This window comes from Populus trichocarpa, chromosome 15 (assembly GCF_000002775.5).
Source record: "Populus trichocarpa isolate Nisqually-1 chromosome 15, P.trichocarpa_v4.1, whole genome shotgun sequence".
NCBI lineage: Eukaryota > Viridiplantae > Streptophyta > Magnoliopsida > Malpighiales > Salicaceae > Populus > Populus trichocarpa.
The window spans coordinates 5,613,395-5,628,037 of NC_037299.2; the positions used below are offsets into that span (position 1 = coordinate 5,613,395).

The 14,643-nt window shown below is 35.1% G+C and overlaps 1 protein-coding gene across 3 annotated transcripts; it reads left to right on the forward strand.

Moving 5' to 3' along the window:
• Positions 1-903: 903 nt before the first annotated feature.
• LOC18105526 (uncharacterized) lies at positions 904-8,858 on the forward strand. Of its 3 annotated transcripts, XM_006374087.3 has the most exons (10): positions 904-1,150; positions 1,306-1,428; positions 1,676-1,796; positions 2,383-2,508; positions 2,637-2,746; positions 2,863-3,046; positions 4,039-4,236; positions 6,645-6,869; positions 6,983-7,193; positions 8,439-8,858. In XM_006374087.3, exons 1-10 carry the CDS (start codon positions 1,128-1,130, stop codon positions 8,534-8,536), a joined length of 1,419 nt encoding a protein of 472 aa, XP_006374149.1. In that variant the 5' UTR covers positions 904-1,127; the 3' UTR covers positions 8,537-8,858. The 3 variants fall into 3 exon arrangements, with proteins under 3 accessions (XP_006374149.1, XP_024441714.1, XP_024441713.1); XM_024585945.2 differs by lacking the exons at positions 904-1,150; positions 1,306-1,428 and adding an exon at positions 1,947-1,995; XM_024585946.2 differs by lacking the exons at positions 904-1,150; positions 1,676-1,796 and having other exon boundaries at positions 1,300-1,428.
• The last annotated feature ends 5,785 nt before the right edge of the window (positions 8,859-14,643 follow it).

The window sequence follows — 14,643 nt, forward strand, 5'->3', positions numbered from 1 at the left end:
TCCGGTGCATTTATTAAGGCTGTGTTTGTTTCCGGGAAACCATTTTCCAAACTTTCCTGTGTTTGTTTGCCATTAGAAAAGTTGGTCAACGGAAAACACTTTCCAGTCAAAGGAAAATTTGGCTTGGTTTCCGAGAAAGTGTTTTCCTTTTATTTTGGGCGGAAAACACTTTCCGGAAGTTGTGAAAAATTTAGAAATGTCATATTATTTGCTGATTATATCAAATTTAGTCCTCAAACTTTTGATTGCTATATATATTTTGTTTTGAATATTTGTTTTTCAATTTCATCCCTTAAAATTTAATTTTTATATTAATTTTGGTTCTTATTTTTATAATTTTTATTTGCTTTTTCCTTATTATTTTTTAATTGAAATTTTTTATCTATCAAATCTGGTCCTCATTCTTTTGATTGTTACTTATTTTATTTGAAATAATTTATGAAATGTTAATTATTATTATTTTAATTTTATTCATCTTTCAATTTTTTTATTTTTTAGATTTGATCTTTATTATTTTGATTATTATTTATTTTATTTGAGATAATTTATGAAATTATATATTTTTTTAATTTTATTCTCATTCAACTTTTTAATTTATAAGATTTGTTTCTCATTATTTTAATAAACTTGAAAAAAATAAAACATTAATAAGTTATTTTCCAGCTCATTTTCTATGATATAACCAAATACTGGAAAGTGTTTTCCAATTTATTTTCTATTACATTATCAGACATCAGAAAATAATTCACTTTTTTAGAATTTATTTTTCAAAAACAAAAATACTTTTTAATAAACAAACGACATTTAAACTTTTTTTTTTTCAAAACCATGGCAGAGTTCGGGTCAAAACTAGTTAATAAATTCGAAGAAAGCCCCCGAGGTACGACTGCATTTATAAAAATAAACGAAGCACATACAGAAGTGAAAAAAGAGTAAAAACAGGACAAATAAAGAAATCAGTCCTTCCCCCCTCCCTTCATCCCATTTCTACGATCAATCTCTACTATTCCTCTCAAACTGCCACCACTACTGCCTCTCTCTCTTCGTCTACAAGCAACTTCACTTCCAAAACCAGTAGCACTTGAAAATCAAATCATTGAACTTATGAAACCCTAAAATTCGTCAACATGAGTATCGAGCCTTTCAATAGGTAACCAACTCGTTGATTCAATAAAACTTAATCAGTACATAACTAGACTTAATTACTAACCGTATAAAATTTAATTAGTACATAACTCGACTTAATTACTAACTGTTTTCCTTTCCAATTTCAATTTTGTTTGTCAAAAAAACAAAACAAAACAGGCTTGTGAAGCTTGCGGCTCGAGCATTTTATGATGATATAACAACAAAAGGAGACAATCAACCCAAAACGGGACGGAGTGATAATAGGGGCATCGCTGTAGTAGTGCTTGACGCTCTCACTAGGTGCAGCTTCTCTCGCTTTCTCTTGTAATTGATTTTGAGCGTACTTGTTTTCATTTTACTAATCAGTTTAACTTTTAGAAGTAGAAGTAACTTTTTTTTTCCTTAAATTTTTGTGAACTTTTTTTTTGTAATTAATTAATATGTGATTTATAAGGTCATGTGTGTAGATAATAGTTTGGGGATTGACTTAAGGTTTTAGTGTATTTTAATATGGTTAGTTGTGATTGTGATATATATTGGATCACAGACGACAATGGGTAAGGGAAGAAGATTTGGCCAAGGAGTTGAAATTACACTCGAAGCAACTTCGTCGGACTCTGCGGTTTTTCGAGGAAGAAAAACTCGTGACCCGGGATCATAGGAAAGAGGTTGATGTTTTACTTTGTTTGCATCAATTTAGTCTGGTTGATAGACTGCAGGATAAAAAAAGTCATTAATTGTTGGAAATCTGGAATTAAAGTTTGTATTTTGATGTGCCACTGAAGCATTTTATTTCTCTTTCTTTTTTCTCGCCACAGAATCCATTCCCGAACCATGTTTATTGAAGTAATATTTGCTAATAAGGAAGTACAACTTTGCTCTTTTCTTGTTTTTTCTTATTTAATTGTTTTAGATTTCAGCCTTATTTTCCTTTTGTGGTCATTATCCTCATGTACAGTGCTTGAGCTAAGGAAAAAGAAGAGAAGAGAGGATTTTTAGGGCCTAGGGATACATTTGTTATCTCTCGCATGAGAGGCTTTTTTTGTGTTTTGAGTTTCCAATTGTTGAACTTCCTAGTTTCCTCTTCCAATAATCTAGCCCTGTCCTCACAGTCCAAGTTTTTTTGCCATTTATTAACAATGAACAATCTTGGTGGAAATTTGTGCTTCTTATTCACAATCTTAGATGCCATCATTTGATTCATTAAGGATATCTTTCCTCCTGCGTTATTGTTAGTCTTTTGGTTTGTCACAGACGGCTAAGGCTGCGAAGATGCATAATGCTGCAGTAGCTAACACTACTGATGGGCATAGAACCAAGGAGGGAGATGACAAGATCAAGATGCACACTCACTCTTATTGCTGTCTAGATTATGCACAGGTTCTCTCCCTCTCTCTCTTTCTGTGCGTGCATGCACACTCAATATAGGAACCTTCATTTGATCAGCTTTTTCACTGTATTATTTTACCAAATGTTGAGCTGACTTCTTTACAAATTTTGGATTCCAGATATATGATGTTGTTAGGTACAGACTGCACCGCATGAGGAAAAAGCTGAAGGACGAGTTGGAAGACAAGAACACTGTTCAAGAGTACACATGCCCCAACTGTGGAAGAAGGTATTTATTGGTGTTTTTTTTTTGTTCTCATTTCTGTCTGTTTTATTTTGAGAGAGGATTTGTCTCTATCTGTACATATGAGGGTATTTGTTTTTTGTTTGATGTCATATAACCAGATACAATGCTTTGGATGCTCTGCGCTTGATGTCTCTAGTTGACGAGTACTTCCACTGTGAGAATTGTGATGGGGAGCTTGTAGCTGAGAGTGACAAGTTAGCTGCCCAAGAAGGTGGAGATGGAGATGACAATGCTAGGAGGCGGAGGCGTGAAAAATTAAAAGACATGCTTCAGAAAATGGAGGTAGCTATTCATTTCTATTATCTTGTTTGTTCAGGATGCTAGCAATCTTTTCCTTTTTAAATGCTACTTATTATTAATGAAAGCTTGTTATAGAGTTATAGAAGAGGTTCTTGGCAGAAGGTTTGTCATTGAATAACAAAAATATATCCTTTATTACTCTTTGGTATGGTTGGAGTTATTTTATTAGCTATGCCATATCTTTGTTTCTGTATTAGTGATGCAGGTTCTATGCTGTGAAGCTGAGCAAGTGGCCATATCTTTGTTCCTTTATTACTCTTTTTTGGTTTTTGGTTTTCTTTTTTACTCCTGGATTTCTCCATGAACAGAGAGCATATGGAGATCCAAATCCTTTATTTTACTCATAACTAAAAGAATTTCACAATGTCATAACAATGAGGATTTGACTTTTGATGTTTTTCCTAGGCATTATGAATGTTTTCGAATCATAAAATCTGGGCATTTTTGAAACCTAACTCTTCTTTTTCAGACTTACCATCCCCTTTTCCTTTTGGTTTTCTTTTCTCAAGGTAGTTTTCTCTTGTATATTCCTTTTGTGTTACATTTAGATAAGCAAAATTGGTGTTTAATGTTCGGTACATTCACAGTACCTCATCTTGGTTGATTAACTGGGTTGCATCTTGATAACATGTTTGATGTGCTTATTGCATGCAATAAAAAAAAACAAAATACAAGGATGGACTTCTACTACATTCTTAATCATGCTTATGACAGGATGTGGTGTCATTGTTGTGAGAAAAACTAGTTGACTATTCTGTTCTCATATGCACATAAGAAAATGCAGGTAGATTCTAAATCTGGAATTGTGCACAGCTTCTGAAATCGTTGATTTGCATATTTCAAGAATGTTTTGTTGGATGCTACATCATTCCAACTCTTAATGTCATGTGATATGTGAACTCTTGCTCTCTTTACTGCTTCTGTATAATTTATAGGTTTATTTTCTCAATGACTGGACAAATTGAAATGGCTAGGTACAACTTAAGCCATTAATGGCTCAACTTAGCAGGGTGAAAGATTTACCTGTCCCTGAATTTGGGAGTCTTCAAGAATGGCAAATTCATGCAAGTGCTGCTGGCCGTGCTGCAAATGGTGATTCTAGTTACAATGATCCCTCCAGATCTTCTCAAGGGTATGGTGGAACACCAATGCCATTTCTGGGAGAGACAAAGGTAACACTTTTCTCGGTCCATCCTACAATCGCTCTTTCTGCTTGAAGTTTGAGTGCAGAAAATATCTGCTGTTACTCATGCAGTGTTTTTTATAAACTATAAGGACTTTTTATATGGTTTCCTACACTAAAATTTATGTAGAAGTTATTTTCATAGAGATGATACTTCTACCAGGGAGCTTTAACGCCTCTGGTGTACCCAAGCAGCACTACACCTTTCAGAGATCGTAAATTATTGCCATCCCTAATTTTCTAGGGTTAGCTTTTTGCATGAAGTTAATGGACAAAAATGGTTTAGCATAAGCTAAGGTATTGCTGCACTTTGGATTTAACATTGTGCCTTTTAGTAAGCCATCAATTTTAATTTAATGCACCAAATAGATGAAATTTAGGCTAGAAGGTGAATGGGGTGTTAGGTAATAAGCATTTTGAATCAAACCAATTCACTGCCTTCTAGGCCATGAAGGAGTTGGGTGCTTCCCTCATCTGTTAAGCCATAGCTTTACATGTGAAAACTCCATATGATCTAAGCTAGGTTAGTTCAAGCCTTGGTGGTGGTAGCATGACAAGTTTTAAGGCTATAAATTAGGGTCATATTTCAAAGAGTTGATCAAAATCATAACTCTCTCAAGCACTCTGTCTATCATTCACTGATCTCTTGAATGTGGATGGTACCTTGCCAACCACGCAGACCTTACTGTTTCTCTCAGTCTCTCTTTCAAGAAAGGGATCAGTGTTTTTTCTCTTCTAGCGAGTCATAACTTCACTTGTCAAACCTTCAGTCCATCAACGGTAGGTTAGTTCAAGCTTTGGCTCTAGTGTGAGAATGGAAGAATCATTTGCTCCAACTTGTAGACTTTACTGAAAGTTCTTAAGGCAACTAACGTAATCTTGCATGCTAAATTTATTTGATAAAGTGTTTTGGCTTATCATCCTCACCTGGATGTTACCTAACAAACCAGATTAGGTGTTTTGACCTATTGTTTTGGGTGTTCACGACAATAATTCAGTGTGAATTTTTAGTAGTATTTTTGGGTTTGTTGATCTTTATTTAATGAGTTTAGGTGGTGTTTGAGCAAAAAAGATATGTGCCATGTACAATAATGTATGGTATTGTGTTGATATAATCCATGAGAGGCGTGTAATGTACAAACTCCCTTCACTTTGCCACCACTTAAACCTTCATACATATGGGAAACGAGTTGAAGCTTTTGAAAGTGGTATGGATATGATGAAATCACTCCTTTGAACTATCTGGCTTGTGATGTGATTATTTAAGGCAATCTAGAAGTTTGATATCAAATGTGATAGTTGAAATGGCATGTATAATATCTAAATGGTAACTTTCCCAATTGAAAAGTTGTTAGTGCTTTGTTTCGGTGAAGTTCATCCATACTTGGCTATGATCGGTCATGAAAACATCAGTTACAGGTGTTATTTTGACTAGCACATTTGACATGCAGCACCGAGTTGAATTTAATGCATCAAAGAGATGCCAATTGAGACATGACCAGGTTTGAGAAAGGCATACTGCAGACAGGCTGGTTTACTTTATAAATTTGGCGAGATAAAATGGAACCATTTTTGTCAATAGTGCCCATTTTGTTCAGTTATATCATGGGCTTGTTGTTGACAAAGTTGATAGCATCAGTGATGATGCTCTATTTGAATGATGCCTTCTTAGTACAGGGATGCTGAATGTGTTATAAACTGCTGTCCCATCAATGTGGCTGGTTAAAGTGATATTTTGAGTTGACTGATTAATTAATTCCACCAAATAGATATATTTAGGTCTAAATAACTCTTTCAGAGCATTTCATACTCTCTTTTTACAGTGGGAAATCAATGCTGATGATACTAGGAAACATTGAGGGCAAGGGCAAACTGTCTCCCTCGCTAACTGTAGAGAGATCTATTACATGTTTCTCTTTCATAAATAATTGGTTGTATTGACATTAATGATCCATTTCAAATGGTCAGTAAAAGGATCATGGAACCAATGTTCTATATATCATGTGTGCTTGTCTCTGTGTGTGATAAAGGAAAAGGACAGCTCTACAAAAGGGAGGGTAAGTCGTAAAAAAAAAAAAAAAACCCCTCAAAGCTGTAACCAATGGCTGTGTCAGATGTAATGGACATTCTTTGAACTCCCTTTTTGACAGGGTCTTTTTTTTTCCCTGTTAGGTGATTCAGTTCTTTTTAACCTTACCTTTTTTGTAGGAGTTTTTTTTTTCTTTTTTCAGTCTTCTGGTTACATAGAAAATTTTCTATTTACCATGCTATGGCTAATCATTGAAATTTGTTGGGTCTTTGTTACGAACACTGGCCATGTAAAAGTTTCTAACATCAGCATTTGCTTCGATATTGGATTAAATTATTCACAAGCTATAAATTGCTAAACTTTGACAGGTTGAAGTTTCGTTTTCTGGTGTTGAAGGCAAGGAGGATCTCAAATCTGAAACTGCAAGTACCGGTCTGAAAGTTTTACCACCATGGATGATCAAGCAGGGAATGAACCTTACGAAAGAGCAACGTGGAGAGGTCAAGCAGGGGTCTAAGATGGATGACAGTTCAGCAGCAGCAGAGCCCCCAGATGACAAAAAGATTTCTATTGAGAATGATGACAAGATAAAGGTCTCCTGCATGATATTATATTTGCATGTTCTGATTTGTTATACATGGTTTTGCTTCCTCTTTTAACCTCACTTTATTATCTTTTGACTTGGCTTCTTCTTTTCAAATGACAGGATGAGTATGTTAAAGCTTATTATGCTGCTCTGCTTCAGAAACAACGAGAAGCAGAAGAATCTGCTGAGAAACAACAGGAATTGTTACAGACATCCATCTCCAATGGTTTTTCCAAATCATCTTCTGATCGTCAAGTGGGCATGAAATCCAAACGCGAGGAGGATGATGAGCCAGATGATGATGTTGAATGGGAAGAGGCTCCAATTGGAGGTATGTCTTATTTATCAATGGAATGGGATCCTCTCCAATCCTACTAGGGACTAGGAGGCGTGTCAATGCATCCTATGCATGCTAGGAAGTGGCATCCTGCCCCTGCATTTGTTGTGCTTTACATTGGTGAAAATTGTTATTTGTTTTTCTTTAGTTAATAGATGAACAATAGTATTCCGAGACTAAAAAGAATGAGTACAAATGGAAGTTAAGACATCCTCCTTGAGGAAAAAGAAAAAAAATCTCAACTTATATAAAAGTGAACTCCAATTGTTTTGCATGCTCACTAAAAACGCCGCACATTAAGTGTGCATGTTGGGATTTGAGTTTTCAAAACCATGGTTTTAAAAAAAGCAGCAGATTGTTGCTTCTCCAAAACCATATGTTTTGAGTTTTTGGGATTTCAAAACATGGTTAAAAAGATAATCAAATATCCATTTTGGGATTCCAGACCTGCCTTTTGGCTCAAAACTTGATCCTAAACACACTTTAAAAAGCTGTGAAAGCAATACCAATCATATTATTGTGGAAGCCCTGCATCTCCAAAGCATCTGACCTTTCATCTCCAAAGACCAATGTATATTGTATCAACTCCAGGCTATAGGGACAGATTACTGCAAATTCACATAACCTATTCCAACCTTATGCTATTGAGCTACGGGAGGAAATATGATTCCCTGTTTAGTTGGCATTAAAACACATGATGCATGCATATGTTTAAGATGCATTTGGCACATATGGAGATAGATTAGGAGCTTCCCATTTTTTTATCCTTCGAAGAAGATATGTACTTCCATATTTAGGGTATAACCTGGTTTCATTTATAATGAAACCATTCTGGCTTGGCTTTGTAAATGTTGTAACGGGTGAGGTGGGACAGCCAGTGAAAGATTTTGGAGGCAGTTATTTTAGGAATATATTTAGGTTTAATTAGTTTCCTGATAACATTAAAGACTGTTTAGTATGTTTTCCTCTTCCTATTTCTATTTGGTTTGGCACCCTTAATATCGCCCTACCCAGACATTCAAGTCACATTTTGAATATTGATTAATCAAATTAATTCAGGGTTCTCTTGTGTTTTATACATCACCTGGACTAAAACTAAAATTGCAGAGACTGAGCCATACCAAATTTGGCGGCTTGGGAGTGCAGAAAACTTTTAACTTCATAGGTTGTTGAAGTTTTTCTTCTTCCGTTTGAACTCTTCTCCTCCCAGTTCATTACTTGTTGTCTACAATACTGCAGGCAACACAAGTGAAGGTTTTAAGGTTAATGACTTGAATGCTGAAGCTCCTGCTTCTGGAGAGGATGACGAAGATGATATAGACTGGGAAGAAGGTTGAGCAAACACTGCTTTTGCATTCCCCATCAGCTTAGGCACCATAAAATTGTTGTAAAACATATGATGTTCAAGTTGGCTAAAGTTTACCTGGATATGGTTTTTTCTGTAGATTTTTGTTTTGATTGAACACTAAAGAAGCTCTAGACATTAGTACTGAAAACAACTGCAAGAGCTGATCCTTGCATGATGGAGAGGACCTCTGTGTCAAGTGGTGGGACTTTCGTGTTCGTTTCAGCAGTTCATGTAAAACTGCATTACATTGTATATTGGCTCTCTTGGTGAAAGCTGAAACTGTGAAAGACATTTCCAAGTGCTTGAAGCGATCATTTCGCATTCACCAACAACTAGCAAATTGTGAGAGTAACTTTGATGGCCATGGGTGCCATGAAAAGGGAAAAAGAAAAGAAAATGAAGGAATGAATGAATAAAGATGAAAACTTCGATTAGCTTGTAGAACCAGGGAGGGGAGAGGACGGACCCCCAAATTCATTTTCTAGTTTAAAGGGGAAATATTTCCATAACTTACGAAGGGAAATTATTAGTATTGCTATTAATATGATTAGTAGTTTAATTGCCATTCCAGTCATTTGTGTTCTACTGGATTCACTGTCAGCAAGTTCATAATAGAAAATCCACTCCTTGGAAGTTCAAATGTGCACGACAAAATGCTAACCAAAAGGGTAATAGTAAGTTAGTAAACTCCCCACCAAAAACAAATTGAGCCCCTTGGATAACATTTGAGTTTTGGATATCTGCAAGTGCATAGACTATCACAAACACACTTGTGTTTATAGTGGGTGTCTGTGGTTTAAAAAAGTGCATGGTTAGGTGGTTGACCATGGATGCATCATAGTTGGTAATGATCATTTTCTTTTGATGCCCAACTACTCCTGAGAACTTTATGTTACCCAAAATAGTGTGTTAAATCGGATGGCCAGTGTTGTTCACTATCGGTATGGTGAGCCATCTCAGGCCATCCATGTGTCGGAAAGTAGACATGAATGAGGAAATTAGTGGTGCGGTGAACTTCAAAATTATCTTCATGGTTCCCCAAGGCTTGCTTTAATTTCTCAAATTTCAAAAAGGCATTGAAGTCATTACCACTTCAGGAATATATGGAAAGTATCACAATTAACCAGAAGAGGGGAGAGAAAGATTGAGGAAATTAGTTCAACCTGCCTTTGTAGCTGGTGTAAGAGCACACAACCATACTGGGTCCTTGTCCTCATGTGAAAAATATTGAGTGAAGGAGGTTTTAACTTTTATTAGTTGAATGGTGCTGCCCTCCCCGTACATAAAATTTAATCCCATGTAGAATTGAACATGCATATCTATGATCAAGAGTAGTGAAAATGAGGTTTTGTTATTAAATGTTTGGTATGCTGGACAATATTGATTGGATTAAATAGAACAGAACAAAACAGAACATGACTGAACAAATAACAATCTTGTCTTGTATTTGGTGTGCTTCGGACTGAACATGAAATTTGTTTTATTTTATATTTGGTAGACAATAGACAGAACTCGGCTGATCTATACCTGAAAGAGTTTGGGTTTAAGAAAAAATAGAGAAAAGATTAATTTGACCTTAGTTAAAAACCTGGGTTGAACTGCGACCTAGTCAACCTGAGATAAAACAAGTGGAAAAAAAATCTATTGACCTTTTTTTTTCAATTTTTTTGGTCAAAACGAGTGTCGTACCCTTTGCGAGAGTGCGGCGTTTCGACGACCCTTCCTGGGTGGGTTAAGAGGTCTTTGGTTGGATAAGGAGGTGCCATCTTGTATTATGGTTACTAGGAATCCTAACAAGTCTTTAGAGATTCTAGGCAAAGGGACTGGTTGCGTAAAGAGAGTATTATGGTTATTAGGAATCCTAACTAGTCTTTAGAGATTCTAGGCAAAGGGACTGGTTGCGTAAAGAAAATGTATTAGCACTCATAATACGCCTTACCTGAAGTAAACTGAATCATTTTTCTTTGTTTGTGGTTGCTATGGTATGATGGTGTTTCTAAATTTTATCAACCTACTATGACAAGTTTGCTACGATAAACAAACCCTGGTGTTCTAGATTAAGAACTTGGTCTAAAAGATCCCGATTTGAAAAGATATTAGAAGAAAGTAAGCTCATTCACAACTTCTGTGCTGCGAAGGAACTGAAGTTAGAAATCCAAAAAAATTTGGTGACTATTGAAATTTCACTTTTCCTTTTGGTATTTCAAATGTCTATGATTTGTACCATGAGACATAGGTTGAAATATCATCATTTATCGTTGAGTTTTTTTTCAAACAAACTTGAACTTTGGGTACCTTCGCATCTTCTTTAGTAATATTTCAGATAAAAAACCCCTTGTAGGTTTTTTTTTAATCTTTATATCAGAAGTGAATGAGTTATATTACTCCATATAATATGTTGGATATTAACCTCATATAGGTTTTAATCTTTATATTAAAAGTGAGTAATAGATTTTACTAAAAATGAATTTTTTATATTTTTTGAAATACAGGCCACAATCCTTTGGAACTTTACAAACTTGTTGTAAAATCCATGCAATACTTTTTATATTTTTAAACATGCAAAAATATTTATTGATTTGTTTTTCCTAATTTTAAGACATGCTCCAAAATTGTTTTAGGATTTTTGGCTATATGCAAGGAAACCTTTTATTTATTTATTTTTTAAAATATATATATTTTTATTATTTTTAAGGTTTTGTTTGAATAAAAAACATTTTTTTAAATAAAACTGTCAAAATAAGCCCAAGGGCATGTTTGCCAAACACGCCCTTAAGCAAAAAATTCCTTTATCGTTGAAAACCAAACAAGGCTTTACACAAATGACCCGAACTTGACCCAATCAGGTTGATCTGAAATCTTTGGTTTTATTATAAACCGAACAAAAAACACTAGTTTAACCTGAAAAACAAGCCAAAATGAAAAACCAAAACATAAAGCAGATCAAACTTGCAAAAGAAAAAAAAAAGATAAACATAAGTTTTTTTTTTACCAAAACAGATCAAATGTAGAAAAATCAAGAACACGAAGAACATTAAAAGTAAACCTAGCCACATGACTCTCAAGTCCGACCAGATACAACAAAATCAAAGGCATAGACATATTGTAAATCATTCAAGGAACAAGAATCAATCATAAAAAAACATTGATTATCAACCCATAATCATAATTTTATCAAAATAGGCTTCAATTTGAAAAAAGGAAACTTACGATTATAATGACCAAACTATTGTTTTTTATTCAAATAAAATGCAGGTTATCAATGCACAAGGTCATATGAATTTGCAAGAGCAAGGATTATGGTAAAATCAAGGCCTAAAAGATGCATGTAAGACAAAGTTCCTTCCAAGAACTCGAAAAACAAAAACCCATAAAACCCAGAAAATGCACAATTATTGCCCATCCCTAAAAAATGCATTTTTGACCTCTAAACCCATTACTTTCGGTCCTAACTAACCATATACCAATACCTAGCATATTTGAATCAAAATAACTAACAAACAACATCAAAATCATGCACGAGGTTTCACTTTTCAAAACTGCCAAATTAAAACAACAAGTATATTAAAAAATTTGAGGTTAAAAATTGACATTTTAACACTCTATAGGACTAAACCAAAACCTAGGAGCCAAGAACATGCATTTATCAAACAAAAAAAACCTACTACCACATTCAACAGATTCAAAACATATTCCATTTCATCAAAAACAATCATTTAAACATCTTATAAACATCCAACAACATAAACAACCACCTTAAAGCAAGATTAAACAAGAAAAAAACAATATTTTTATGCATTAGTCAAAATCAAAACTAAAAAACATTAGAACACTAAAATAAGTTCAAAAACATCATTAAACATGTAAAACAAGCTAGAGGTGTTGATGCAGACCTCTTGATCACGCAGTCAAACAACCCACAATGTAGATGATACAACTCCTAGAAAGCCAAGAAATTAGGTTTGATATGAATGTGACACAATTTAAACTTGTCTCAATGCACTATCACTATTGTAATAAGAAACCGTCACCCAATGAATAATGATGTTTTTAAAATTCTTTAGAAAACTCCACGCTTTTCTAAGGAACGGTCTCAATATCAGGTGACCTACCCATCTTAAAATTCTTTAGAAAACTCCACGCTTTTCTATGGAACGGTCTCAATATCAGGTGACCGGCCCATCTTAAGATTCTTAGAAAACTCTACGCTTTTCTAAGAAACGGTCTCAATATCGGGTGACCGGCCCATCTTAAAATTCTTAGAAAACTCCACGCTTTTCTAAGGAATGGTCTCAATATCGGGTGACCTGCCCATCTTAAGATTCTTAGAAAACTCCATGCTTTTCTAAGGAATGGTCTCAATATCGGGTGACCTACCCATCTTAAAATTCTTAGAAAACTCCACGCTTTTCTAAGAAACGGTTTCAGGTGACCGGCCCATCTTAAAATTCTTAAAAAACTCCACGCTTTTCTAAGAAACGATCTCAATATCGGTTGACCGGCCCATCCTAAACTTCTTAGAAAAACTCCATGCTTTTCTAAGAAATGGTCTCAGTATCGGGTGACCTGCCCATCTCAAACTTCAAAAGAAAACATCTTACCTCGAGGAAATGAAGCAGTGCTGGTTCACAATTCCTATCCTTTTCCTTAGTTCCGTTGACCTGAGATTTTGTACCTTAGCGGTTTTCCCAAAAACTTGGAACTATTTTGGCCTTTGTCACACCTTCTTCTGCTAGGTTAGTGTTATGACAATATGGCATGCATGTTTTTTGTTACCTATTTTGGAAACATAGGTCCCCCTTTCTGTTGTAGACTTATTAAGCTCCTATTTCCATTTGTTTGTCCGACTCGTCCTCTTGAAACGGAATATGCTCCATGCATTATACTTCCTATCCTCTTGGTGAAGAAATCTCTGGTTCCTTATGGGGAATTTTCTTGCTCCATTGAGTATTGTCTTTTATTATTATTTTAAAAGGAAAACTCAAAAGATTTGGTTTTGTTCATGAAAACTGAAACTTTCAATGCAATTAGCAATTCTTATAAAAGATACTTTTTTAGAAGTTTTTATGATGATACCCCTTTGGGCTTTGGTTCACTATGGACCCTTATGTGCACTTTGTGCACTTCTTGCCCCCAGTGTGGTGTGCAAAAATTATGTTAAGTTTAGATTTGATTTGGTTCTCTCCAATTGATGGAGTCATCTCCTTAGTCATGCGTAAAAAAACAGTTCTTTTAAGTAAAAGATTTCAAATGCTATGAGATCATACGTTTTATGAAAAAAAAAGGTTCTTTACAAAGAGAATTCATGGCCGAACTTTATTTTATTGACTGGGAAGCATAGTATTTCTTTATAGAGTCAGCATTCATAGGTTTAACTAGATCTTCTCCATCCATTCTCGATAACAATAAAGCTTCTCCCGAGAACGTTTTCTTTACCACCAAAGGGCCCTCATTGTTTGGCGCCCATTTACTGTGATCTTCTCCTGGTAAAAGGCAACATTTTCTTTAGTACAAGATCTCCTTCGTGGAATCCTCAAGGTCGAATCTTCTTGTCGTATGATTTGGCCATCCTTCTTCGATAGAGTTGATGATGACAGATTGCGGCTATCCTCTTTTCACTGATCAGATTTAGCTGTTCATATCTAACCTTTACACATTCCACCTCTTCTAACTTAGAGTCTACCAAAACTCTTAATGAGGGGATTTCCACTTCTAAAGACATCACGTCCTCCGTTCCATATCCCAAAGTGTACGGGGTGGCTCCTGTTGAAGTTCGGACTGCAGTACTATATGAATTAAGAGCAAATGGCAACATCTTATGCTAATCCTTATAGGTGACTACCATCTTCTGAATAATCTTCTTAACATTCTTGTTAGCAGCTTTTACCGCACCATTCATCTTTGGCCTATATGGCGAGGAATTGGAATGCTTGATTTTTCATTTAGCACAGAGTTTTAGTATCATCTTGCTATTGAAGTTCTGGGTATTATTAATCTTTTCTAGTGGACCATATCGACAGATCAAATCTCTTTCCATAAATGTTTTTCACCACTTTTTGCCTCCACGTCATCCAAACATCTCAATAAAGTTTCGTC

Excerpts from the sequence above, each read along its gene's own strand:
- LOC18105526 (XM_006374087.3), top strand. The coding sequence starts at position 1,128 with ATGAGTATCGAGCCTTTCAATAG. Across the intron at positions 1,151-1,305 it reads AGTATCGAGCCTTTCAATAG|GCTTGTGAAGCTTGCGGCTC; the intron begins GTAACCAACTCG and ends AAAACAAAACAG. Across the intron at positions 6,870-6,982 it reads AGAATGATGACAAGATAAAG|GATGAGTATGTTAAAGCTTA; the intron begins GTCTCCTGCATG and ends TTCAAATGACAG.